General features: G+C 56.1%; 1 protein-coding gene across 3 annotated transcripts in view; it reads right to left on the bottom strand.

Annotated features, from left to right (window-relative positions):
* Positions 1 to 2836: 2836 nt before the first annotated feature.
* The window catches only part of DGKD (diacylglycerol kinase delta), a 108550-nt gene continuing 83882 nt past the window's right edge, over positions 2837 to 27504 (bottom strand). For 2 of the 3 annotated variants that reach the window (XM_059928960.1, XM_059928961.1), the window contains exons 16-30: positions 24823 to 24972; positions 23799 to 23927; positions 22425 to 22521; positions 20317 to 20427; positions 18583 to 18679; positions 18326 to 18433; positions 17199 to 17312; positions 16073 to 16207; positions 15656 to 15807; positions 14560 to 14671; positions 14383 to 14475; positions 13338 to 13457; positions 6523 to 6640; positions 5366 to 5496; positions 2837 to 4572 (exon numbers count right to left, since the gene is read on the bottom strand). In XM_059928960.1, the coding sequence (XP_059784943.1) occupies positions 4483 to 4572; positions 5366 to 5496; positions 6523 to 6640; positions 13338 to 13457; positions 14383 to 14475; positions 14560 to 14671; positions 15656 to 15807; positions 16073 to 16207; positions 17199 to 17312; positions 18326 to 18433; positions 18583 to 18679; positions 20317 to 20427; positions 22425 to 22521; positions 23799 to 23927; positions 24823 to 24972 (1757 nt within the window). In that variant the 3' untranslated portion in view covers positions 2837 to 4482. Of the gene's footprint in view, positions 4573 to 5365; positions 5497 to 6522; positions 6641 to 13337; positions 13458 to 14382; positions 14476 to 14559; positions 14672 to 15655; positions 15808 to 16072; positions 16208 to 17198; positions 17313 to 18325; positions 18434 to 18582; positions 18680 to 20316; positions 20428 to 22424; positions 22522 to 23798; positions 23928 to 24822; positions 24973 to 27504 lie in introns of those variants that run through there. The other variant, XM_059928962.1, reaches the window with a different exon arrangement.

Here is a 27504-nt window from a genome sequence, read left to right as displayed (position 1 = left end):
CGTCTCTGTGCGCTGACTGCTTCATGTTCTCCTGGCCTTGTTCCCAAGCGAACTTCAGATGCTAAGTCGCTGGGGTTTATGTTTAGAAATCCCACTTCAGTACTGCTGTAGAAATAACAGAACTGTGTTTTCGTTTTAAATAAACTCAGACTCGTGGGAATAACTGTATTTGAAGAAACTGGAAGTGGTCTGGTTCTCTTTTCCTTCTAGGAAAATAGAACTGGCAGGGGTGCTTGTGTTACAGAAAACATATTTACTCAACTGGGACACTTTCCTGGCAAAAAGGGGAGGCGGGGCCCAAGAAGAAGTCCCTGATAATCCAGAATCCTGGCTCGGAGAGGTCGGCTTCCCTCTGGGACAGGCTTGGCTGTGAAGGGCCGAGTCCCGGGCCCCTCAGCCGGCTGGACGGGAGACGCAGCAGCCTCGCCTTCCGTGCTCAGTCCTGCCCGTCAGTAAAAGGCGTGACCGATCACTGTGGGTGTGTGTACGTTCTGGGAAGGCACCGCACTGCAGAGAGGAGGGTGAAGCCATGAGAGCGACACACACGCTAGTTAAAGGAAGAGACGTCTCCAGCGCCCACCAGGGGCCCGTTGCCTGCGTCCTGGCTCAGGCTGCCTTGAGCGGACCTGACGCGCCCGCAGCTTCTCCCCCCCCCCCACACCGGGAAGAAGGCGGCTCTAGTCCCTGGGGGGGGCTCTGCGGGGGCCCCCCACCTTCCTATCAGTAGCCCCAACTCCCACAGCCCAGGGGCCGGGCCCTCGCGCCCACCGGCTCCTGCCTGCAGCCTGGGGTCTGGGTTGGGCCCGACGGCCAGCAGCAGCTCAATGACATGAATGGTTCGACTTGGAACCAGCGTACCGAGGGGGTGGGGACCACGATACCACGGCTCTTCTGGAAGTCGAGGCCACCCCGAGCGGTCACGGCCTCCACGGTGACGGGCGCTGCACAGCCACCCTGCCGGGCGCCACGGAGGCCCGCCCGGCCCCGGGGGTGCGCCTGGCGGTGACCACGCTGGGGCACTTTCCTCCTGCGTGCGCACGTCCCGGAGACCTGGGACCACAGGCAATCTTGTTCTCAGCGTGGGGCCCGGCTGGCAACATGACTTCTCGGAAGGCGCAGCTCAGCAGGCTTTTGGTGTATCTGCTTCCGTCCACGGCACGAGCGAGAAAGCCTTCAGGTCCCCAGCTGGCGGGTTTTCCTCTGCGAGTTTTACAACCTGCTTATTAGGCTTCTGTGATCAAAACTGGCAACAGACGCTGCTCCGAGGCCAGCACCTGGGCTGGGCGGCCAGCGCGGTCACAGCTGCCATTCCAGTGTGAGAGGGACCACAGGCTCCCAGGCCAGGATGCCTGCGTGTGACTTAGGCCGTTCCCTCACCTGTCAGCGTGGGCTGGGGTTGGTGTCAGGCCTGGGACACAGGACCAGCACGGCCCTCGAGGTGTGATCTCTGGTACCCAACTGCCCCGTGACTCCCGTCCCTGCCACATGCTGCTGGGACAAGTTGTGAACCTCTCTGAGCCTGTGTCCTCATCTGTAAAATGCAGATACCCAGGGCTTCCCTGGTGGCGCAGTGGTTGAGAATCTGCCTGCTAATGCAGGGGACACGGGTTCGAGCCCTAGTCTGGGAACATCCCACATGCCGTGGAGCAACTGGGCCCGTGAGCCACAACTACTGAGCCTGCGCGTCTGGAGCCTGTGCTCCGCAACAAGAGAGGCCGCGATAGTGAGAGGCCCGCGCACCGCGATGAAGAGTGGCCCCCGCTTGCCGCAACTAGAGAAAGCCCTAGCACAGAAACGAAGACCCAACATAGCAATCAATCAATCAATCAATCAATAAATCTTTAAAAAAAAATGCAGATACCCACCTGGTAGGATTGCTAAGGAACAGGTGAGTTAGGATGTGCACAGTCCTTAAGCCGGCACCTGGCATAAAGTAACAGAAATGTGTTAGGCCAGCAGCACCGTGATCAGCCATCACTGGCATAGCCCCGTTCCCTCTGCGCCCACCAGTTCAGTCATGAGTGTGTGATACAATTCTAGACGATGAGACATTAGGGGAGGTCAGTGGAAGCCAGACTTTCTGAAAGGTTTCCTTTTACCTTAAAAAGAGACGCAGAAGAGACAACCCCCTATACACCCACACCTTAGCCTGGGCGTGGTCATGTTTGGATGTGCTCCCTGGAACAGTGGCAGTTCTCCTGCAAGCATGAGGCCTGATCCTGGATGGCCGGCTGGGAGAAGCATGCACACCAGGACAAAAATGGGGCTCTACTAAGCATGGGAGGAGAGAGAAGGAAGCTTCTGGGGAGGCAACCTACATACACATCCAAAGCCCACACAGCCCTATGGTACCCTGCCAGCCTGGTTCTCGACTCCGTGATCCCAGCCCCCATCCCTCACCCCAGGAAACTGGGGGATGATTAAAGTGACCTTGAGCTTGGAGAGGCAGCTCCCTTGTAATAAAGGTACTATGATTAAACAGAGAGGTAAGTAGAAGAGCTCCGGTTTGCAGTTACATGTTAAAGACTTAGGAGGTTAGGATATTAGCTAAAATGACGCGGCCCTCAGTAGGTTGGGCTGAAGCTGCATGTGATTAAGCCTGAGAACCTTGGTGCTACCCGGCCCCAAGGTTGCTGAATTTTTAATTCAACAGATCCTAGAACCTACACCCTAAATAATACAATGGCATTCTTCCCACTTTGCTTTTCAGCCACCGCCAATTCAACCTGCTTTTAGAGCGGCTGAAAAACGTAATTCTGAACCCAGTTCGGGAAGATTTTTGGCAACGACATCTTACGTCCAAGCACAAGGAACGAAAACAAGAAACCCGACAGTGTAAGATCAAAAACAGGCTTGTTTTATTTATACACAGAACAACGTATTTACAACCCCAGATGTGGATATGTACATAGCGATACAGGAGGCGTTTGCTTCCACGGTGGGCGCTGTATAAATTAAGATCATAAATATGGGGAAAGCCCCACCAGAGGGCACAAAACCTTTTCTCCAAGACTCCAGGGATCCCTCCTCCCTCCCTCTACACTGACAGGACCGTGAGACCGCGGGGCCCCGAGGGACAGCCGTCCAGCCGCACGGAGGGCCGGGGGCCCGGAGGGCAGCCCCACGCGCGGCAACACGCACCACAACGCGCGTGGGACGCCGCCCTGCGGACGCGGCTTCGCGCAACGCTCGTGTTTATGCCACTCGCTCTAACTTACTACCCTCAGAAAGTGGTTTCACGTAAACAGTGTCGCTCTAATCACTGACGACATTACCTTTAAACACCACGCTTGACCTAAGCCTAAGGCTTTCCCGCGGGAGGGCGCTGAGGGCCGCGGTGCGCCCTCCTCCGCCGAGTCCCCGCCTGTGCGTCGGCCCTGAGGGCCTCAGAGCCCGGGGTGCCCCCGCCCGAAGCAACAGAGCAGACGGCGTCTGGCACCGCGGGCCGGGCCAGCCTGTTCTACTTTGAAACCCAGGGACTTGTGGCGACTGGGTTTCCTCCACCTCCCTCCACCCGCAGCGGCGGCAGCGGCTCTGATGGGCGGGAACCTCGGGGCGGAGAGTGACACACAACCGCCGGGTCTCACCTCCGGGGGGCGGCTGAGCGCACGTGCAGAGCGCGGCCACCCCGCCCGCGGGGACAAGCTGGCCTGGGACAGGGCCTCGGCCGAGCTCAGCGCCGGGAGGCCCGCCAGGGGAGCCCCCGCCGGCCAGAGGCAGCGGCCGACTGCGCGGCGGGCGGGGAGCCGGCAGCGCGTGTGCGAAGCGAGCGGCAGGTCAACGCTGCTCCGCCGCGCGCCCCACGGGCCCCTTGCCGGGAGGCGGAAGGGGAGAAAAGGGCCAAGTCCCCGGCGGTGAGGCCCGGGGTGCCGCCGGGGCCGGTCCCGGCTCAGCTTCCTCCCCGCGGAGGGACGCCGACCTGGCGGCTCGAGGCGAGAAGTCGCCCCGGGGTGAGAAACTCTGGGCGGCCCCTGACGCCCCCGGCAGCCCGGGAAGCCTCCTCCACACAGAAACACGGACCAGCCTCTGTCCGCGGGGAGACGACAGGCCAGGCGTCCTGGGCACAGAGCGGACCCCGCGCCCGCGGTCCAGGGACCGAGACGGACGGGGCGCGAGCTCGTCAGCCCCGGACCTTAACTACCGTGTGCTGGGCTTAAGGGGGAGCCAGCGTCGCCTTCGTGTCAAACTGAACCGGCGGGACGGAAGGCAGCCAGGCCGCGCTCACACCAGGGGACTGGGACGCGCGGGGATGCAGCGCGCCGGCGGGGCGGGAGACGGTGCCCCACGCTGCACGCGGAGGGCACGCGGAGGAGCCCAGGCCCGGGGCGGGGGCGGCGGCGGCTGGAAGGTAGCTGTGTTGCGGGTCGGGACCCGGAAGCCGGGCCGCCGGGCCGGGTCGGAGCGGCGGGAGTAGCACCATGAGCGGCGCCGGGCCGGCTCAGTCGCGGGAGGCGCGGGGAACGCAGGCCCAGAGGGCGGAGGCTAGGCCTCGGCGGCAGGGGTGCTGCGGCTCAGCTCCTTGATGCCACACAGGATCCTCTTCATGTGGCCCACCTTGGTCACGCCGAGGTCCTGCAAGGAGAGGAGAGCGCTCAGGCCCGGGTGGTGGCGGGCGGGGGCGGGGGCGGGGGCGGGGGGGGGACGGCCCCGGCGCGCCGCCGCCCGCGTCCAAACACGAGTGAGGGTGACAGCGACAACGGGGGACGCGGCCGGAGACGCCGCCCGAAACCAGCAGCCCGCGGCCGCCCGCCACGTCCCGGTCCCTGACAGGAGTCGTCAAGGGCACACGGAGCAGGACACAGATGAGCGAGCGAGGCAGGCGACCCAAGGGCGCCACCATCCCGACGCCCCCGGCGGCCTCTCAGCCTCTCGGGACGCGGCCTGAGCGGCACAGAGAGCCAGGCTGCGGGAGCCCCGGGTCAGGCCGCCCCGCGTCCTCCCGAGGGGAGGGAGACGGGCGAGCGTGGCCACTGCGGGAGCCGAAAAGCGGCCAACTGGGGAAGGTACCCCGTCCGCTGGGTCCCCTTCACCCGGATGGCTGTCATCACAGAGAACGCTTCAGCTCGGCTAGCGGAGGGCTGCGTTCCCCAAAGGGTTTTTAACGCTAACGTGGTTCACTGTCCAATTAGGCTGAGAGCGCGAGGCTGCCCACGGGGTCTGCTCGGGCTTTGGCCGCGGCAGGTGAGACATCGCGTCTGGGAGCCGCCGCGCATCACCCCCAGGTCGTCACCCCGGGTGGCGCACAAAGGCCTGAGAAGAACGGTGAGGAGACTACTGACGCTGGGACACGGCCAGGTCAGAGGGAGGGGACAGGGGAGCCGCGGGGAGCGCAGGTGCGCCTGCCCAGGAGACGCTGCGGAAGTACCTTAAGGTCCCTCCGCTCCAGGTGCAGGAGCTCTGAGCCCCGGATGTCGTGCCGCGTGAAGATGTCCTTATACTCACAGAGACTGAGGTGCTCCAGCCAGGCAGCAACCTCCTCTGTGCCCCAGAGGTGAACTGTCGGAGACGGAAAAGCACGAGTGCAATGAGTGCCCAGAGCCCAGCGCCAAGCAGGCGGCGGCCCGCGCCCGAGACGCCCCAGCAGGCAGGCACCCACCACCAGCCCCAGGTGCCGCCCCAGGCTGTGCAGAAAGAGGCGGGGAGCTGCCCGCCCTCGGGGGCGTGAGCTGCCGCACAAGCTGGTGTCCTTTCCTGCCAGGTCACCGGCAGCCTTCTGTCCCAGGAGGGACACATGGGTCTGACTGCGGCTGAGGTCAGCTTCCCTCTCCCTTCTAGAGGGGTCCATTTCACTTCCAGCCCACAGCGGGAAGGGAAACAGATGCAGAGATTCCATGGAGTCAGAGCCACCATCATTCAAAGAAACCCAATTTCTGGACAAACATGCGAAGAAGAAAAATCAAAAGGAGCTACCCTTACTGGCAGCAAATGCCATCCCCAAATCCAGGCTTGGGGCCGCCCAGCACCTGAGAGCCTGGGGGCAGCTGTGCTCAGGGCCGACACTTTGAATGGAGATTCTAAAGCCCCAGTTTACTGACCCAGAGGAGAAACATCCTTTAGTGCCATTTTCTATTGATTTCACGGCCCAGGGCCACTGGCAGCCCAGGTTCCCGGCGCAGGGGCCTTGATCAATGAACTGATTAATGGGGGACGAGCAGCCCCGCAGAGGAAGCAGGCACAGGGGGCCAACGTGTGGCCAGAGTGTGAGCTGTGTCTCTGTCTTGTCACCTCTGCTGTCTCCTCCCCACCTCGCGCCCCAATCTAGCGCAGGCAGGCGGCTCGGTGGCCTGTCTGTCACCCAGAATCTGCACCGGGAGCAAGTTCAGGGCAGGGCGTGACACCGGTGAGCCTCCCACGTGGAGCGGGAAAGCCGGGGTGCGGTTCTGTAGCCACAGACGAGTCGGCGCAGGGCATGACTGGAGGCCGTGGCCCCGGGACGACGGGGACGAGCACGAGGCCAGGGAGAAAGCAGAGCCTGGGCCCCGCACAGCCCGGGCGGCCAGGAGAACAGGAGAGGGCAGGTACCCGGGGCTCCCAGGCTGCTGCGAGCTTCTCTGTTCTTGTTATTCTTCTCCTTCTTAAACTTGGTCACCAGGCGGAATTTACCGCTGCGGCTGCGCTTGGAAAGATCCAGCATCACGTTCTGTGGGGCAAACGAGAAACGGTGAGAGTCAGACCCCGGTTCACCAAGACCTCAGCCACCCCTCGACCACACCGGCACGGAGCTAGGAAGACACGTCGTTCCTGATACTCTTATTCCCGGGCTTTTCCTTGACTTTTAGTCTTTATTGCTGATTTTTAATGCCTTTAAAAAGCGGTTTCACAGTGATAAGTATCTATTTTCATATTCTATTTTTTTCATTTTATAGTGTTTACTTCTCATGTGACTAGAAAGCTCTCTCTATATTATTTAAGTATCAGGACCATTATATCAAGATTGGTAAGTTATTAGCCACTCTTCCAGCATTGCACTGGCGGGCTTTGACTATCAGTATCGCGAGTATCTTTCTAAATAAAGCTTTTCCTGCACTTTGCACTGTTTCCTTGCCATCTGCTCCCTGAGGCAGAATCAAGGAGGGAAGGGAGTAAGAGGGAGTAAGAGGGACACGGGGACAGGGTCCCTGCTCGGTGGCCACCTCCCCACAGAGCAGTCCAGGGCACGGCGGAGCCATCACTGCCCCTTCCCCACGGGTCTGTGGACCTTCTCTGTTGATTCTCACAGAAGCTAGGGCAGGGGTCTCCGCCAGTAAAGCATTCTGTGCACACACAAACACGTACCTGTTCTGATAATGTGTATAAACCTATTCACAAATAAAGAAAGCGTAATTTCCTTATTTTTCAGGTGTGCCACTTTCTTCCTGGCCCCGCCGGCCTGGATTCTGCCCCTGGGCCCTGTCTACCTACATCCCCACGGCGACCGGCACAGTTAGGACTGCGCAGCTTTATGACACACTTTCAGATCTGACGGGGACATCGGGTCGCACTAAAAAAACTCCACCGGCATTTTCACTGGGATTGCACCCAACCTAGAGCCTGGAAATACTAAGCATCTCCACACCCCGTCTGTCGTGACCCTGCATCTTCATCACGCCCCTGCACGGTCATCTTCGTGGAAAGAGACCTCTTACAATGACATTTTCTAGTCAATGACTGTGCGTACTGCAGAAACTTGTTTTTACAGATGTCTTATTCTTGGCAAAACTATCAAGCACCCATTCTAGCACAGCTGCTCTACGCAAGAACTCTACCTCCCAGGCGGTCACCACAGTCACGGGCTCTCCTGCCCCAAGATGAGCAGCCCCTCGCCCCTCAGCGCCGCCTGCAGGAGGGGTGGCCACGTGTGAGGCAGGTACTCTCCAGAATCCGCACAAAATCCGATTCCTGACTCTACAACTTCTTTCTTCAATGCAAACATGAGCTGTAAATTTACTTCTAACTTTTTCAATATGCATATTTTCTTCCACTGGTAAGACGGGGAGACTAGTAGAATGTGGCTGATTATCGACCTGTTATCTTATTTAATCTCCTCGGCCTTTTAAAAGCAGATTTCAGACATCAAATTACTCCACCCATAAGTACTTCAGTATGCAACTCTAAGAATACTCTTTTGAAAACATACTCTGGCACCTTATCACACCTGATACCACTAACAAGAATTCATTTGGCTCTCATGAATCCATTTGTATCAGATCTCCCCAACTGCTCCAAAGGTCTATCCTCACAGCTGGATATGTGTGGATAAACCTTTGGAGCAAACCTTTGAATCAGGACCCTGACGGGGTTCACAGGGGACACCCAACTCTTGTGGCTCAGTCTCTCCTCCTCAGGGTCACCTGTAGAGAGACCAGGCATCTGCCCTGCAGGACAACTCGCGCTCTGGCTCTGATGGGTGTCTCCCTACCTCCCCACTCCCCGGGTGGTCCAGAGCTGCTAATTCCATCAATCTCGTGTCCCCAGGGACGCAAAATGGCGCTTTAATCCTACACGCTCCAGCTAGAATTCTTTTATAAAGAACTTCTTTCATCAACTATTTGATTTAAAGAAATAACTTCAAGGGATCTGCTGATAATACTGAAGTCTGGAATCCAATGTGCTGGTTTTTTAAAAATGAAATGTTTAAAGTTCTGGAGATCTGTTTCCTAACAATGTGAATATACTCAACACTACTTGAACTATACACTTAAAAATGACAAAGATGGTAAATTGTGTTTTTCTACCACAATTTTAAAAAATGAACTGGGACAATGTCCATCTTTTTCCAGCTTTGACACTTTCTTATATATGGAAATTATATATTCCGTGACATTTTCCCTTTGGAAGTAAAATTTATTTTTTCAAGTTGTTCTGTGACTATTCCTTTTAAAATATCTTGAGATTTCAATTTGTGTAATTTAAATTTTTTCTGAAAAATCAACAGTTTCATCAAGATTGTAAGATTCATTGTCATTTCTTTGTATATGCTATAACTTGATTAATTCTCATATCTGTTGTTATATTCCCCTTATCACTTCATTTTGTTCATTTCCCCCCCACCCCGGATTACACGTGCCAGAGGATGGTTTTTTTTTACTTTCCTTTCAAAGAACCAGCTCAAAGACCTATCTATCACTTTTTTTCCTTTCAAATAAATGATTTTCCTATTTTTATGCCAGTAGAAATATGGTGCCTCCCCCTCCAAGGTTCCCTTTGCCCTTCACACTTCACCTCCTCCTGGTCCCTTGCATGGGGGGGACGAGCCAGAGTCCCAGAGGGTGGCAGCACTGAACTGGAAGGCACCAGCGGAGTTGGCTGGAGAAGCCAGGAGCCCAGGAGCCAGCGTGGTTTTCCCTTCACTCCCGGGACCCCTGGCCCTCGGTTTCTGGCCTCAGGCCCCGTCGGGTGAATGCCTGCAGTAACACCACCCCAGCTGGCTCCAGAGGGTTTCTGGTTTTGCAACTAAACCTCAGGTGCCATCGGTACTATTTCCCACCTACTACTGCAAGAACTAACATCTGCTCCGTCTCAGCAGCCCACATCTAGGAACCCTGGAAACCAGGGCCACTCTAGACGTGGCCTAGAGGGTTCATGAGGCAGACCAGCATTCAGGTCAGCCGTCCAGGGAGGACTCGTGGTGCTCTGTGTTTGTTTCCATGGTGGCTGCATGGCATTTGGTGATAGTTGTTCTGAAAACGCTTTTAGGCTTAAAGCTTTAGAGCCACACAATCCCTGTGGCATGGGCTTTTAGTACTAAGACCTGACAGTCCCAAATAAACTGAGGTGCTTGGTTACCCTGCAACTGGGCACCAGGCTGTGAGCCTCCCACCGCAGCAGCTGCTACCCTGCCCATGAACTGAAGAAAATCGTTGCCCTCCCTGTCTTCACTGAAGAATCTGCATGGAGGCAGAAGCTACCCACCTGCGCAGAGCAGCACACTGGGAGCACAGGGGACATGGTTTACAGTTGGCACAATTTCTGTTCTGAGTTAGTATCTGAGGTTTCCTTGTGGCCTAGAGCTGTGCTGCTCAAACTACCCCTGGAAAAGAACCAGCTTTAAAAATTCCCATTCCACAGTGGACTGGTACTTTAATGAAAGAAAGAAAGACAAATTACTAGAAAAATGAAACCCCCAAAAGGCATACAAAATACAAACCTCAGTTTTTTATTGGGACTTCCCTGGTGGCACAGTGGTTAAGAATCCGCCTGCCAACGCAGGGGACACAGGTTCCAGCCCTGGTCTGGGAAGATCCCACATGCCGCGGAGCAACTAAGCCCGTGTGCCACAACTACTGAGCCTGCGCTCTAGAGCCCGTGAGCCACAACTACTGAGCCCACGTGCCACAACTACTGAAGCCCGTGCGGGCCTAGAGCCCATGCTCTGCAACAAGAGAAGCCACCGCAATGAGAAGCCCACGCACTGCAACAAAGAGCAGCCCCCGCTCACTGCAACCAGAGAAAGCCCACGCACAGCAACGAAGACCCAACGCGGCCAAAAATAAATGAATAAATAAATAAATTTATAAAAAAAAATTTATTATTTTCAACATAAAGAAAGTTTCCCTTTCAAGTGCTTAAAAGTTTCTAAACTCTTCCTCTCAATTTCTACAATGATAACAGAGAGTTTCATACCATCAGTAGTAGTCCTAGTTTAGAAAACGATCAGATTTTCAAAATGTCCTATGGGCAACAGAAAAGAAAGCATATCCCCTCCTTGCAGAGTATAAAATTCTCTCTATAGAGAAGCATGATATATACTTGTATATATATTCTACATATATGTATTCTATCAACTTGCTTTGTTCAGGTGTTGTGACAGTTTGTTTTACGTGATTAATCACGGACTGATAGGGATAGCTCACACTACAAAATTGGGTTTCTGACACTTTCTATCATTTCAAGAAGTTGTAGCTTTACATATTTTATGCATGTAAATTAAGATTAAAATTTTGGGGGTAATCACTGAAAGAACAGAGTACATATTTCCAAACTAGTAGAGGGGACAAACAGAATTGTGTGGGAAGAAGGAGAGACTCATCAATCAAAAGGGAGAAACGAAAAGAAACAAAAAAAATGGGACAAACAGAAAGCACAAAATATGGTAAAAATATATCTAAATATCATAATCATAATAAATGTAAATAGACTGAACTCTCCAATCAAAACACAGAGTACTATACTGAAAACCCCAAATTTAGCAATGCTATTTATAAGAGCGACACTCCAAATAAAGCGTGAAAGTGAAAGTATGAAAAAGAATATACCAAACAAGTGGACTTGAAAACAAAAAGAATTAATAAAGGCCTTTATATAATGATAAAACTTGTAGGCACTCCATAACATAGCCTCAAAATACATACAGCAAATATACACAAAACCGCAAGGATAAACTGAGACATCTACATTCACGGTCAGAGAGTTCAACAGTAACTGACAGATCAAGAAGACACAAAAATAAAAAACAAAGTAAGGACTTAATGACGTAAATAATTACAACTGGATATAAGGTACATTTATAAAAACTGACCACCTTTTGGGCCATTAAGTAAGTTTCAACAGATTTCAGAAGACTGGTAACATACAAACAACTGCCTTTGAACACAGTGAAATTAAGTTAAAAATCAATAACAAAAAACGTATTAGAAAAAAACTCACATATTGGGAAATACATACTTTAACTCATTTAAATGCTGTATTAGGACAAGATTTTATCATTATTATAACCATCATAAGTTTATCTCAGAATTATACAGTATATAGTATAATGATACGGTTATTATCTTTTACCAATATAAAGTGATCCTCTATCATTTACTGCCTTAGGTATGCAATTCTATTTTTACATTGTTACTTTGGATTTTTTATTGTGTTTTCTTGAAATTGTTTTATTTTTAATCTTTCTGGGTCACAATTTTTTATTGAGGGTATGGAAGAGAAAACTGGGCTCCTGTGACTAGTATTTGGTTAGATTTCTTTTTTTTTAACACAATCTAAGAATAATTTGCTTTTAAGAGGAGCAGTTATATTATTTTCTATTTTCTTATTTTTATGCTGTTAGCTCCACCGTTACTACTTCTTTTATTTTCTTTTACGATACAGGCTACATTTTGCTTGTGTCTTTTGTGGTGATTCAAAAAGACATACACCTTTTCAATTTTACTAGAAGCTACCTTTAAAACTACATTTAAGTTTTTAAAACACAATTAACTCTACCTTTCTCTAATTATCAAAGTCAAGAACTTTCATTAACCTTCCTCCACTGTAAGAGGAGGGATTTAATGTGCCCTCACTCCTGTCCATGTCCTCTTCCCTGTCTCCCCACTGCACTGCCCACACTTCACAGGCTTTGAAAACATAATCTGGAATCACAGGCCTAGGTTACTGCTACATTTGATGAATATTTTACGTATTATTATTTTAGTAATTTTCTTTAAATGAAATTTTTATATTTATAATTAACTACAAATTTTGATGAGCTTGGCCTGGCCCTCTGAACCAAAATGTCCTCATTCTTCAGTTGCTGAGTTTTGTTTCTTGGCTGGAAGGCCTCTGAGTCAGTTTTCCATGCGGGGTTCACATTTGTCAACAAACGCCTGCATATTCAAGAAGAGCTCTGGACTGCCGGCCCCCTGTCCACTTGCCCTATTGCTGCCCATGGGTCCTAACAGTCGAGCCGGCAGCAGGGGCGCCTAATGTGTCTAGCAGTTCTTTACCTGGTGAACTTTTCTCCTGGCCCACCTCTGTTCCACCCTTGAGAGGAAGGCCATCTAGGGTTTGCCTCTCTCCAGGTGCTGCCCGCAAAAACCAACCACCAAACAAGCGCCTCTCCAGGGCCTTCTTCCTGCCTCTCCTGCTTCAGGAGACACTACCCCCAGCGCGCATATGCCCAGCATCCCATCTGTTGTCCCAGCTATAAGACCTACGCAAGCTGGGTCTCTAAATACGCACAACAGAAAAGCGTGACTGTGAGTTGAACACAGCAACTCTGCCCTTGTCAACAACAAACTCCCAAGAAGTTGCTGTTTAGCTAACCGATGTGCCTCCACACTGGGGGCAAATAGTGGGGCTGGGCTCAGCCTTCTTTCCACCTATGTCCTGGACAGCCCCGCAGTTCTGTTGCCAAGGGCAACTTGTGCCCCACTCACCAAGGGTCATTCTTAACAGCAATTCCCAATTCCTTCCTACCTGCCAAAGTTCATCTCTGTGCCTTGAAGGCATCTTAAAAGAGAAGCGTGGGAGGCCAGATGAGGGGCTGCGGGACCAACACCACCTTAATCCCAAAGCTGGACAGAGCACGTGAGTTCAGGCACCGAAGGGAGCGCCCCTGTGTCCAGGGACGCCGCGCTGAAGCCCTGTGACCCACATACCTCTTCCTCACCAGGCTCCATGGGCTGGCACAGCCAGGGGGTGTCCGCCAGCTTCCTGAGCTGCTGGCCCATCTCGACGAGGGCAGCCGTGAGCCGCTCCTTCTGAGGGGGGTCCAACTGCTGCTCCAGGCAGGGAGGGAAGAGACACAGCTGGTGACCGGCAGGGAGGAGCTGGGGCTGTGGCAGAGCCCCACGCAGACGGGAGGTCTGCCCCAGGGGATGGGCTGCTCTCAGAGAGTGTTCTAAAAACTTGCAAGGAACCTGAGTCACAGAACGCCACTTAAGGGCCAAACTCAGAACCTCCCCTCTTAAGTAGTGTCGGGTGAGAGAATTAAACTCTCCTCTCGTAAATGATGGGGCAGACCAAGCTCGTCTGAAAATCGCACCAGCAGGGCTGACGGGTCATCTGCTCTGGTTTCCTCGGGACCCTCTCTCGGAAGCGGGGGAGCAGCCTGCCTGCACCAGAGCACAGGAAGCATGGTGGGGCCGCGGAGGCAGCAGCTGGAACGTGTCAGGACAGCGTGGTATTTTGGAATGAGAGCAGAGAGTGTGGAACTGGACTCTTAGGGGGGTTCTCCAGTGCCTTCGCCTCCTTGACCTTCCACATCCTCGTTTTTTTAAAACAAGGAGGTTGGCCAGGCGCTCTCTCGGGTCTGCCCTGTGCTAGCTTCTGCGATTCAATCCAGCTCCAGCCACACGCCTCCGCAGGGCTGACTCATCAGCCAGGTTTGCAGGGCTGAGCGAGGAAGGGCGGCCGACTCTGGGGGCGGGGAAAAGGCTGGCCAGCCTGGCCGTGGCGGTGGCCGCACACCTGGGGGGTCTGGGGCAGAGCGCCGTCTACGACACAGGAGGTCCCGTCCGCCAGTCTCGGACACCCTGGAGATGACGTGGCGAGATGGGGCCGGAGGGTTTGAGCATCGCCACACCGTCAGCTCAGATGGCCTCTGAGGCCCCTCCGACGGGGGGCCTAGAATTCTCAAGGCCGGGGATCCTGGGCTGAGACGGGCTGCCCTCTGTGCGCACAGCAAGCGGCCCCCCAGCTCACCAGGGCCAGCTTCCCCGCCAGCAGCAGCTCCGTCTCGCTGCGCAGAGCTCTGACGTTATTCACCATCTCCAGCACGAAGCTGCAGCTCAGCCCCTGAGAGGAACCAGAACAGACACCGTGGAGACGGCCCGAGGGCGAAAGGGGTCCACAGGAGAAAGACCGGAAAAGCGCAGGCACCTCTGTGGCCCTGGGCCTGCCGTACACTCGGTCCATGGACTTGGAGCTGGCGTTGACGGCGTGGGCGAGCTCCTGCTCCACGTCTCGGTGGGACTGCGCTATTTCCCGGATACTAGAGGGAGACACGGCACGCATCAGACCAAAGAGCGGCAGCCTGTGAGTCACCTCGCTGGAACGCAAGCCCAGGTTCGGCCCAGAGGGCCGACAAGACCATGACTCGACCATGATGACCCGTGACGGCCGATCATTTCCTGACCGGTGGCAGAGGAGGCCTTAAATGGGAAATCTGACAACAAAATCCCAAACTTTTCTAGAAACTCAGCCAAGGAAGTAAATGCCCAAAATGAGACCTACACCTTGTAAAACAGCGAGCGGGTAAGTAGCAGGAGGCAGAGGAGAAAGCCAGGAAGAAGCTGGACAGGGCCGTGGAGGAGCACCAGGCCTGCGGCGGCTCCCGGGAGGGAGAGGTGAGGCAGGGAGGGGAGGTACAATGCAAAGACACAGCCAGACAGCGGCTGAAGGGGGTCAGCGGATGTGGCCACCGAGAGGGCCCAGGTCACCAGGCGGAAGGGCCATGCTGGAGCGAGGTAGGTGGACACAGCGGGGGGTGGGGAGAACGGACAGTGGGCAGAGCGGCGACCACCGTGCTGGAAGGTCCGCAGTGGCTCTGGGAGGCTGCGTAGGAGAAGGAAATGCCTTTGGCTGCTGGCTTTTGTTTTTTCAAAATAACTACAAGGTCTGCTTCTTAAGAGCAAACCCGCTCTCTGGGGGGTAAAGGAGGCAGGAGGGATACTATTCTCAGAGATCCGGGATAGGCTGTAAAACCTATGAGCTACCTCTGAAAATGCCTGTGGTGTGAAGCTTCCACCTGCATAAACCCCGAGTAATCCCTGGAAGACAGTTAGTGAAAATACCAAAGCCCGGGGTTAGCAGAAACCCGGGCCGGGCCCTCGGGAAGGAGGCAGACGGCACATAAGATCCGGCAGGGGCATCTCAATGCCTGCGGCCCAGCCACGGACCTGGGTCATCCCCATGACATCAGGGGGCCCGGGCGCACTGGCGGAGGAGTGGACCGCGGAGGGAAGGTGGCGCCAACCTGTGGATGAGGGCCCCCGCTGCCCGCCCAAACCGGTCCATCTGGTCGGCTTCCTCCGCGGACAGGATCTCCGGGTGCAGAGAGAACGGCGGAGGGCGGGGCAGCTCACACTTCTGCTTGTCCTCCCAGGACTTCAGGGTGTTCTCAAAGGCCTAGGGTGCGGGAGCCAGCGTTACACTCTCTCCTGCGAGCACACATCTAACCACAAGCACCGCTGGGACACGGGCGGGATAACCAGCTAGAAAGGGAGACATTCTTTTTAACGCTGGGGGGAGAGGGAGTGATCCTAGAAATTAGAGCCCTGTTCACTTAATCTTAATCTTCAAAAAAAATAAATAAATTCCTGGAACAAAACGTTAAAAACTCCAGGTCTTCTCCTAGAAGGGGCACATGTGCGCCGCAGGCAGTCCGTCTTACCCGGTCCCTGGTGAGCGTCTGGGCCCGGTTCTTGTGGATAATCCGAATGTACCCTGGCGGCTGGATCCAGGCCTCTCCGTCCACCTGCACAGGTACGCCCTCATCCCCCAGGATGGAGATCTTCACCGTGCGACACTGAGCAAACATCACAGCCGTCACCGAGCTGCACCCGGGAGCCTTCAAGTGCTGTCGGCACCACAGGCACCGTCCTGCCCTACGCACCCCTGCCCCGGCCGGCTGACCCCTGGGGTGACACCATACCCCCCCCCCAGCCTCTGGGGTCAGAGCATCCCCCCCTGGGGCGCAGCTCATGGAGCCCGGCGGTCTGCCCCACCCCGCTCCCACTGCCCTGCACCCAGCACCGCCTCCGTGATCGCAGTGCGGGGAACTCGGTGCTCAGACACCAGCACCAGGCCCAGGGCGGGGACACACGACCACCAAGAGCTGCTGGGTCCCTGGGCACGTGGGGCCACTCCCAGGACAGAGCAAACACCCAACAAGTGCTCCTCTTTTCAACAAAAAATACTGCCAAGGAATTAAAATTGTGAAATTCAAGCAGCCCATGGTGGGGACAGAAAGGACTCGGGTTCAGGGGAGCATGAGCTCCCCATCTCTGTGCACGAGAACATCGCCCTCCCCAACCCCACCGACAGACACACCCTTCCCAACCCATTGCCAGAAGTACAGGATGGGGAACCCACCCTGCCACCCCCGAGCTGGGCCTCAGAGCAGCCAAGTGAGGCCACGCGCTTGGCCGCTGTTCCCAGACTCAGGCTGTGGCTCCTAAGAGCTGCAGGCCCAGGGGCCAAGGTCAGCCAGGCCCGTCTCATCTCACCCCACCTCAGCAGGGGTGGGCAGGACACAGGTGGTACCCACAGAGTGAGTCAGGGAGGGTACAAGCCAGCCCCAGTTTCGAAAGTATTTGTGAAAACACGGCAGGTGAGAACGGGCTCTGGACCAGGAGGCGGCTGGGGCGATCCTGGAAAAGCGCCCACTCTCCTGGGCTCTGCACCCCGGGGGGCCCAATTATCTCGAGCGCGCGCTTCTGGCCAGGCCTGCCGCTCCAAACGTGTGTGAGCCACAGCTCCACCCAGGTCCCTCCCGCCTCCAGGACCCCGGCCGGTACCTGAGCGATTCGGTGATGCTGCAGCTTTATGACACGGGAGACGGCCATCTGCATGCTGCCGAACACCGCGACCACCTCCAAGATCTTGTCATCGAATGACGGGGCTGCAAAGGTCTGGAAGGGCCGGCCTTAGAGCTGACCTCTGCTCCCAGCTTCCCTGAACATGCCCCCCCGCCACGCGCATCCTTCTCACTCCGGGGGCCGCTGCGTTGGTGAGAGCCGGACAGGCCCACTACTAGGAGAAGCTACGGGGTGAACACTTGCTGACGGGTCTCCACGTCAGATCCTGAAAGCAGCTGCCTGAGATCAAACCCCGGACCTGCCACTTACTAGCGTGGGAGCTTGGGCAAGTTACTGTCTCTCTAGCTGGGTTCCCTCATCTGTCAAATGGGGCGAACACTGGTACGCTCCTCACAGGTCCTCACGAGGGCCGTCAACACAGGCACAGTGCTGAGAAGTGACCAGCACACGCTCAGCGTGCAGCTGGTGTTAACTATTTTTATTAGCTATGATGTACGAAGGAAGTCAGGCCCCTGGTCAAAACCTATCAATGCTCCCAGAGTTCTTGGCATAAATTCCAAACTCCTCCCTGGCTTACACGACCCCGCGGGAGTTCTGACCTCGCTGTGCTCCGCCCAGTATGCACACCATCAGAGAACCTCCTTCCCGCACCCGGCCCCCCCTGGCCGCCAAGCCTTCACACACGCTGTTCCCTCTGCTGGGAACAGCCTCGCTCGCCTGCTCCTGCCTCGCTCGCCTGCTCCTGCCCCGTACCCACCTGACCTGCCCAACCCCGAGTCACCCTCAGGTCTCAGTGTAGATGCCCCTCCTCCTAGGAGCCTTCCCAGATCTGGGCCTGGATTCCAAGCCACACCTGCGACCACACCTGTCCTGCCTGGCACCCCTTCTTCGAGGTTGCGGGAGCTGGGCCTGCCTGCCTTGCTCTCCACTGCGTCCCCGCTGCCGGCACAAGGGCCCCGCTGCACCCGTCCCTCCGCCTCACTGACGGAGCCCCCCCAGAGCGAGAGGCTCCACCACGGCTCCCGAAGGGGCCGCCTCTCCGGTGACCCCGCCCCCATCCCCTTCCCTGAGCTCGGGCCCCTGCCGCCCAGCACCCCCGTACGTACATCGTCCTCCTTGGTGCCCCCCCAGAAGTTGGTCCCTCCAGCATAGCTGGGAATGTTGAGGACAGCAATTCCCTGGAGACTGGGCAGTGGGATGGGTCGCCCGTCACACTGAGCGGTAGAAGTGCATAAAAGGAGAGAAGAGAGAGCCAGGCTTCAGCCGGGGGCTCCCTCCCCGCAGCACTCCGCCCTGGGCTGAGGCCGAGGGGCCGAGGGGCCGCCGGGTCAGCAGCGGGGCCGGCAGGGGGCCGCCTGCTCACCTCCAGCAGGACCTTCTGCTCCAGGTTCTTGTAGGTTCTGTGCAGCAGCTCTCTGGTGCCGAGGACTCCATACCACATCATGTTCTTGGTTCGGCTCCTAGGGGCGGAAAGCAAAGGACTGACGTGGGTCTCAGCTTTCTCTACACAGCTACCTACGGCCCTTGCTGCCACCTCATCACAAACGGGTCACATCGGGCAATCACTCCCAGCAGCGACACCGTTAAGATGAGGAGGACATGCCCTTGTCACACGTCCACGCGAGATGGGCTGAAGAGATATATTCACTGACCAGAAATTCTGCTAAAGAGTAACACTGCCAAGAAAGTAATCACACCCTGAGAGGTAAAAAAGGTAAGACGTTACAGAACCTCACAAAAGAACGTATAAATCACAATTTTTTTCCAGCTATAAAATTATGCTTACCACGGATAATTTGGAAAGGGCAGAAAAGCACAAAGGAGAATTCACAATCCCCACATCTGTAAGTACTGATGATGAATGCTTCAGTGCACTTCCTTAGGAACTTGATTTACAGCTGAAATGGCAGTAACTGTGCACTTCGCCCCGCACGGAGAGCACCGCCCTGGGTCCTGAGCACGAATGACCACAACGGGGCACTTCCCGCCAGCACTCGCTGAATTAACCCCTTCGACGGGTCTCGGCTTGTTCCCACCCCTGAGCTCTATAACGTACGTGGCAGTGGCCCTTGGTAAACGCCTCTTTGCCAAAGTTCCCAATTACTTTTTAAGGGTAGATTTGTAGAAATGGCATTTTCTAAGCAGACATTCTCAAAGACACAAACCCAGGGAAGATTATATGCCAGGACCCCAAGTTTCTAAAAACATACCACATGTGACCTTGCTCCTCACCTATTTTGCTCTGATAAATTACACGCATTTGAATGCCTTTTCAGTTGTATTCAGACGAACAGGGGTATCTCCAAATGATTTGGGCTCCCATCATGCGCTGTGTAACAGGGATGCCCCCTGGGGACCTCTGAGCCTTTTCCGACACTCGAGCCCCAGAGCTCCAAGGTTTTTGAGTTCTTATGCTTGATTTTGTTTTCCGAGAAAGGTCCAACCACACAGGAGTTGGGGGATTGCCGGGCAACTCCTCGGGTGCCACTGTGACCCCCTCCCTCCGAGTGACAAGGGCACCTGGCAGGGGCAGGTCTGCAGGCTCTCCAGCAAGGGGCCCCCTCCTCCTGCATCAATGGCTGTTCTCCGCCCAAACTCCACACCAGCTTCCCTGTCTCTAGTTCTAGAAAGTCACAGCTGAACAGTCTGCCCTCCAGGTGATGGTCACCACGGGGTGGGGCGGGAGACATCAACTCCCTTCTTCCCTTGTCATGTCTCCCCAGAGGAGAGGACTTTCTACTTCAGCCAGGAGGAAACCTTCCCATTTCTCTCCGTCCTCTCCCCGGCCAGGGGGAGACAGTACGTGGTGATTTAGAGGAGAACGTGAACACCCCCAGCAAAACCCCCCCGGGGCCTCTCCTGTGGCATTTGCCTGCTCGAGGGCCTTGTGGGGAAGCAAGCCCCGACCCCACCTGAGGGTGACATGGAGATGCCACTGCCATGGCCACGACACACAGACGCGCCCCGCTTTCTGACGAGGCGTTCGGGCTCCGTGTCTGTACTCTGCCTGAGGGCTCTGTGCACCCCAGAAATCACCCCACGGCCGGAAGGAGAAACAAAGAGCCGAGGGCCAGGCGTACGCAGGGCCGGCACCCACCTGCACTTCTCGGGGTGCTCGTCACGCTTGTTGTTGAAGTCCAGGGAGATCTTCGCATCCAGGCCGATGCCGAAGTAATTGTTCATGACGCACTTCTCTGTGTAATACTCTCTGCAAAGGGGGGTTTCAGGCCATTGAGAACAACCCTGCATACCAGCCTCTAAGCAGTTCTTCCTGAGGGCAAAACTCAGTTTTTTTGTTTGTTTGTTTTGGTTTTTGGGGGGGCGGGGAGGTAACAGCATTATTGAGATGTAACTCACATAACATACAATTCGCCCATTTAAAATGTGCAACTCCACAGCGACTGTCCATGTACTCAGAGTCATGACGATCAATTCTAGGACAGCTCACACCCCAAAGAGAAAGTCCACACCCCTCAACCACGAGCCCCAACCCCTCCTAGCGCCGGCAACCACCAATCTGCTTTCTGTCCTCTGTGGACCTGCCGATTCTGGACGGTTCCTAGAAATGGAATCACACAGCGTGTGGCCCTTTGCGTCTGGCTCCCGTCACGGGGCACGTTTTCAGGCCACGAGCACTGGGCTCCTCTGAGTTCAGCGCTTCAGCCGGTTAATGGCGAACAGCGACGACCCACTGGGGGATCCTCGCCTGACGGACCTGTGGGCTGCTTCACTCTGGAGCTATGATTTGTGAACACTCGTACACACGCTTCAGTGGGGACGTGTTTTCGCTTCTCTTGGGAGTAACCCCAGGAAGGGACCTGCTGGGCCACGTGGAAACCCTGGGTTTTGAGGAACCGCCAGACTGTCTTAAAAGTGGCTGCACCACCTCACGTTCCTATCAGCAATGTCAAACCTGATGACATCCGTAGCACATATGCTCACATGTGCTTACACCCTGGATCCCAAAACATCCCTCAAGTGTCCCTAGACCCAATCAAAGCAAAGTCCCCAATTTGAAAATGTCCAGCCCAGCCCCACGTCCCAGGTCCACTGCGGGTAAGACTCCTTCCGGCTCCTCACCCCCGTGAGCGAGGCTCGGCACACCACGCTGGGGAGGGAGGAGAGGAGAGCAGCTTGTGTCTCCCCAGGGGAAGGAGAAGGCTCTCCCTGAAGGAAGAGACCACAGCCCTCGCTGCCAGGTGTGGAAATGCGGGGACCTCGGGTGACGGAAAGAGACAGCACATCTAGTTCTGGAGGCCTCTGTGGGCGCTGCTCATGGAAGGCTACAGCTCTGGCCTTGTTGGGGAGAACAACTCAGGAAGGGTCAGGACCAGAGCCCCCGACAGGCCCTGGCGCGAGGAGCAGACAGGAGGGTGGTGTCAGGCTGGGGACAAGGACGCGGGCCAGCACTGGAGCAGGTGTGGGAACCCAGGCCACCCTGCAGGAAAAGTGGCCGCCACTGTGCAGGCTTGCAGCTCTGCTTCCCGAAAGCCAGAGTCTCTGCGCCGCACGCTCCTCACTGTGACTCTCGCCACCACGCCGGACACACGGTCCACACATGGCAGACAACTTTTAGCCAACTGCTGCTAGCCACTAGCTGCCCAGAACTTGCTATCAGCCAGCAGAAAGGGAAATCTAGAAGGCTGGGCTTTCAAAATACCATTTGTCCCCGCAACGGTCTCTACACACACGAGAACAAGCTGCGCGAAAGCCCGCACCGCCTCTGACGCGGGGCAGTGGACGCGGCACAAGGCGTGCAGAGCAGCGTCGGGACTTCGCTCCCCAGGGTCCAAGCCCAGGGCAGCATCTCCCCAGGGACGGCGAGGAGGCGATTCCAGCCCGGGAGCTACACTAACGGGAGCGGCAGACCCGCCAGAAGGCAGGCGGTCAGGAGGCGGCGCCAACGCGGGGCCAGCAAGGACCGCGGGGAGGACGACCGAGGACACGGGCACAGAGTCTCCAAGCCTGCCGAGGCCCCAGAAGGTCAGGCACGCGCCAGGACGGCCGCCTCCCTTCCCAGACATTCCCAACCCACCCTCTGCCCTGGAAGCCTCACACCTTCTAGGTTTTCCTTATCAGCCAACACCAGCTGGAAAAGCATCGCCCAGGCAGCTGCTCACGAATTTCTCTAGTTAATTCCAAGCCAGTTTTCTACACTCCAGCATTCAGCTAACAACATGCCCCCTTGGTTTACCCCATACTCACAGGTTTTCTGGTTCGGAGTTAAAGGGATCGGCATTAATTAATAATCGACTGATGACTGAACCTCCAGGCAAGGAACCAGACATCCCAGCGCGAACATCTGTAAGGGAGAAAACAATAGACAGCACTGCCTGGGAGCTCCCAAATGAAGAGGTCGTCGTGTCTTTGAGGCTGATGGTCCACATGCTCTTCAGAAGGTTATCATAATAAGATGTTTCTAAAACACTGCGTAAAAATGTCCAAACTTTGACAATTAATAGTCTCAGGGCAAAAATCACTATCATAAATCCATATTCACAGAACAGAAATAAACACCGGGTGGTAACCAACACCTATGAGACACATCAGAAAAGAGTTTACAAAGATAGTTCTCACTAAATTTAAGAAACTCCACCAAAATGATCCCTACTACAACTAATTATAGGCTCTAGTCATACAACTTTATAAGGCTAAATTCATGAGAAAAAGTTAAACATCAAGGAACCCTCCAGGTGACCAGAACCCTCAAGATACCTGAACCAATTTTAAAAATTTAAATTATAAATAGTAAGGCTGAGATGGAGCCCTGCTTTTGAACATTCTGCCAATCCATCCCTTCCAGTAAAGTCTTTGCTGCTTATTAACCAAATCTGTCTCAGCCTCTTTTCCCTAGAGCTTCTGCAGTTTTCTTTCTATTCAATTGAGATTCACCTAGAAATTGCCAAATCACTTACAGGGGCAGCGTGTGCTCTAGCTTGCCCTGGAGGCCTCACGAAGCTGCCTCACGAAGCTGGTTAAGGGAGTCTTATCAGCAATTTCGACCCCTCGTACCATTCCTTCCTACTGCAGACACAAAGTGCTATCATGACTTCCCCTGAGGGAAGAAACAATAGGAGCTGCCTTGACATGATCCTGGGCAAAATGAAGGCAAGGCAAGGGGACTGGGCCTGACTTTCCTGGTGGCCAGCTGTGCTCCTTCTGCAATCACGCTGGAAACAAAGGGGTGATCTGCCGGCTCCCCATCACGACCTGCCGGCCCTGCCCTTTTCGCTCAGCCCAACTCCTATGTACCTATCAGCACCCAGCTCGAGTATCACCTCCTCAGTGACATCTTCCTGGGACCCCAGGGCGACGATTTGAATGCCGTCTGCTTTTTGTAATAAACAAGGGCACTTTTCATACCGTGCTATGACTCTGAAATTCTGCCTATCTTTCCCATGGACCTATGAACTCTTGGAAGACAGGGGCCCGGTCTCATTAACCCCTCAGACTATTGCCAGGCAGAGCGACAGCTGGTCGCTGAGCTGGAAAGCTTAGCGCCCTGCCTGGGCCCCTCCCCCAGACACACAGGCCTCTGTGTGGTGCCAGCGACCCCGGCCCACCCGGGGGAACACTCACTCGGGAACAGGATCTTCGTGTTCAGTGCTGGCAGGCTGTCCCGGTTTCCTGACTGCAAAGGAAGAGAGGCAGAACCGCCCAGGGACAAGCTTCCTTTGCTTATCAGCTTTTCACACGGGGATTTGGACACTATGAAAACAGAACAGAAAATAGAACGCGACTGAGCTACTGGCAGCGTTCATCAGAGAAACGAGCAGGCGGAGGAGGGGCCGAGGGAAGTGAGGAGTGGTTACAAGCACCACTGGCCACGGCGGAGTGTGCAAGACAAGCACCACCAGCCACGGCAGAGTGTGCAAGACGAGGAACGAGGCAGGGAGCAAGGAGGGGAAGCAGGCAAGGGGACGCAGGGGAGAACGGGCTCGGATGCCCGCCAAAGAGACACAGGCCCCTGAGGGGCCGGGGCGCGGTGACGAGGCCGGGGAGGGGAGGGGAGGGGAGGGGAGGGGGAGGGGCGGCCTGCAAACGCAGTCAGGCCGCGGGGTCTGCACGGGCAGAGGGGAGTCCTGCACAGGAACGTGGTGGAGGAAACTCTGGGGCAGGATCTCCCGGGGGCTCGTAAAGGCCACGAGCGAGGGGGCTGCGCAGAGTTGGGGCTGTTCCAGGAGGGCTAGGGGTCCCCAGGCGGTGGCCCGTACAGCTGGGTGGTCCCTAACCACCTGGAGCAAACGTGGCATGTGGCCGGCTGCAGCCAGGAAGCCCCAGGCCCTGGGTGAGGACGCCGGGTGCGCAGGGAGGGCCCACTGGCCCTGAGCCCCGCCGGGTCTGGGCGCGCAGGGAGGTTCGGAGGGAAGTACCGTCCCCAGCAGCAAGGCCCCTCCCTGCCCAGGGTCCTGCCAGGCCTGCACCAGGCAAACCGCACACAGCAGGTGGTATGTGAAACAGGTCGCGTGTTTGAGACTTTTTACACTTCCAAGTGGCCACAGAAGCCATGAGAAAGCACCCTTAAGCTTCCCAAGGCAAGCTGCTGAGCATCGCAGACAAAAAGGCCTGAGGGCGGCACCGCGGGTCACCAGGGCCGCTGTACCTCTGCGGAGGCTCCTGCCCTTGGCAGCGCCGTGGCCCTCGCCGTGGCACGCTCTGTCGTCCGATTTCAGGTCCTTCTTCTCCTCCGACTCGGAGAGACCTAAGATGAACCCCTCCTGCTCTTGGGTCTGGGCGTTCTGCTCGTCCACAGCTGTGCAAGGCAAGGGTATTTGCGGCTGAGCACAGGGACATTACCCCGCAGGCACCACCGGGCTGGCGGGGCTCCCACTGCACGCGGACCCCCTCCTCATCTCACTCATCTCCCTTCAAACGTCGTCTCAGCTGAAGGCTGAGACCCGAAGCTCCGACCCGTCCCACTTTCTCCCCGGCCCCGGCACACAGGGCACCCGGACGCTCATGCCAGCAGGCTGGGGAGGAGGGCCGAGGGCTGGGAGAGACGGAGGGGAGGGGAGTAACGGGCGGGAGCGCGCGCAGCCCGGAGGGAACAGTGCACCCGCCAGGGCGCAGGGGCAGGTCACGACCTCACTCTTCTCACTGTAAGAAGCAGCAGGTCGAGCTGCTCAGAGAGAAAAGGGTCTGATGAGAGCGGAAAAGGTATGAGATGGTTTCTGAAGGTTCTGAGAGAGAAGACAGAAGAAAACTTGCTGGGGAGAATCTCAGGGTCTGGGTGAGGGTGGAGGTAACGAAGTTCACAGGTCACTGTGGTTTTACAGCGTTCTCTTCAAAGCTTAGCAAACAGAGGCTAGGAAAAGGGAGCCATGGACTGGGCGAGCCTTTAATCCTATGCAGGGTGCCTCTCTCCCCCAGGCCGACTAAGGACAGTCAGCAGTGGCACCCTGGACACCAGGGCTGATGACCTGTCCAGGCCCCGGGCCCCTCGACCACTGCAGCCAGCGCCTGCCTTGGACACCACAGCGCAGACGCTCCCCCCACCCTTTTTTTTTTTTTTTTTCTGTTAAAAGTCAAAAGTATTTTGTCTTGTTTTAATATTTCATCAGCTTTACAGGGTCACAATTATCTTAAATATTTCTGAAGTTTAAATACAATCTGCATATAATGTTATAAAATGTAAACTTTAAGTGTTCTTTTCAGTTTCAAAATCACACTTTTTTTTTCTTTTTATGCTCTTTTTTTTTTCCCCCTATCTTTCAATACCTAAATGTCCTGCAAAAACTGAAATAAATCGTCACAGGCTGCCCCACCGCGGCCAGGGCGCGACAGGCTGGGCCCAGCCAGAGATAGAGAGTAGTTTTACATCTTTTTATTGGAAGTTTTCTTCTCCTTTAACCCGAGTTCAGGCGTGGTCCCCAGGCCCTCTGACAAACCCCAGAGAAACTGAAATATCACATGTCAGGAGTGAAAGGCTGAAGTCATGTTTGCCAACAAAAGAGGCAGAAGCAAAATTAAGGAGGGGAAGAAAGAAAGGATGGTAGTGGGCAAAAATGCTACCAGTGAGAAAAGTGACTGTACACAGTTGTAACGCACAACTGTTACAAACCAACCCACCACCCCAGGCCCCATCCCGCCCCCCACCCGCCCCCCAGCCGGACAGCTACAGCCCTGCGGCCAGTTTGGAGGTCACAAGGAAGGCTCTAGAAGCAGCCCATCCACAAGCACCTCCAGAGCGGGGGGACCCCTGGAGCCCCTCTCCACCCTGGGTTTGGGGGTCCCCACCCTCAGCGTGCTGCTGAGCCCCGCCTGTTCTGGAGTGGACAGCACTCAGCCCCCATCCCCTTACGTCCCGGTTTGCATAAGGGGTGCTGAGCGGCACCCCGGAAACCCCCCGACAGGCAGCGGCGGGGTTGGGGGGCGCCCCAGGCAGAGGCAGGGCCCCTGGGGGCTGAGCGCCCGCTGGCCCCGGGCCCCCCTCACGTTCCCACAGCCGGTGGACTCCCCCCACCCCGTCCCCTTCAATCATCAGCGTTGCCCAGCACCGCAGGCACACCCCGAGTTAGACCCGGGGGAAGGCGCCTCCCCTGCGGGACACCCGCTCCCCCAGACACCTGCGGATGCTCAACAGGACGCACGGGGGTGGGACCCTGAGCTGGGGGCTGGTGGGGGCGGGCGGCTGGGCGGGGGTTCTGGCATCATAAGTCAGACCTGAGGCAGAAAGAGACTCCCAGCAGACCCGTCCACGCGCCCACCCGCCCATGCGCTGGCAGAATGGGGGGCGGAGAGCAGCCGCCCGCGCTCCTGCGGTCAGGTGTCCCCCCATCTCTGAGCACCGCCCCGGCTCACCAAGCCTCCGACCCCATCCTCACCTCTCCGTCCGTCATATCGTCCTACAGCCTCGTCCCCCACCTCTGGCCCGGGCCCGCCTCCCTGCTGGGCACGGGGCCGTCCTCCGCGGGTGTCCTCAGAGCACCTCAGATCTCAGCACCGAGGCTCTCCTCGGACCCCCCGCCCCTGGGGACAGTCCCACCTCTAAGCGAACAAGGCCAGGCTGCGCCCAAGGTCTGGCAGCGCTGCCGCAGGTGAGGACGCTTCCAGGGAGTGGGTCCCCCAACACACTCCCCACGTGTGCCCGCGCGAGGCACCCTTCCACCAGCTGGGGGCGCCCTCTCGGCTCTGCCGTCCACTCAGTGTCTTTCCATCGGGCACAAGCCCTGAGGAAGGAGGCGCTGGCCTGCGTCAGGCGGTCCAGAGTGGCTCTGGCCTACATGGTGGGTCCCTCTGGGTCTCACGCCATGTTCGGGGGGAAACTGGGAGCACCCGGTGCTGG

This window comes from Balaenoptera ricei, chromosome 7, assembly GCF_028023285.1.
Source record: "Balaenoptera ricei isolate mBalRic1 chromosome 7, mBalRic1.hap2, whole genome shotgun sequence".
NCBI lineage: Eukaryota > Metazoa > Chordata > Mammalia > Artiodactyla > Balaenopteridae > Balaenoptera > Balaenoptera ricei.
This window is presented reverse-complemented; position numbering and strand designations above follow the sequence as displayed.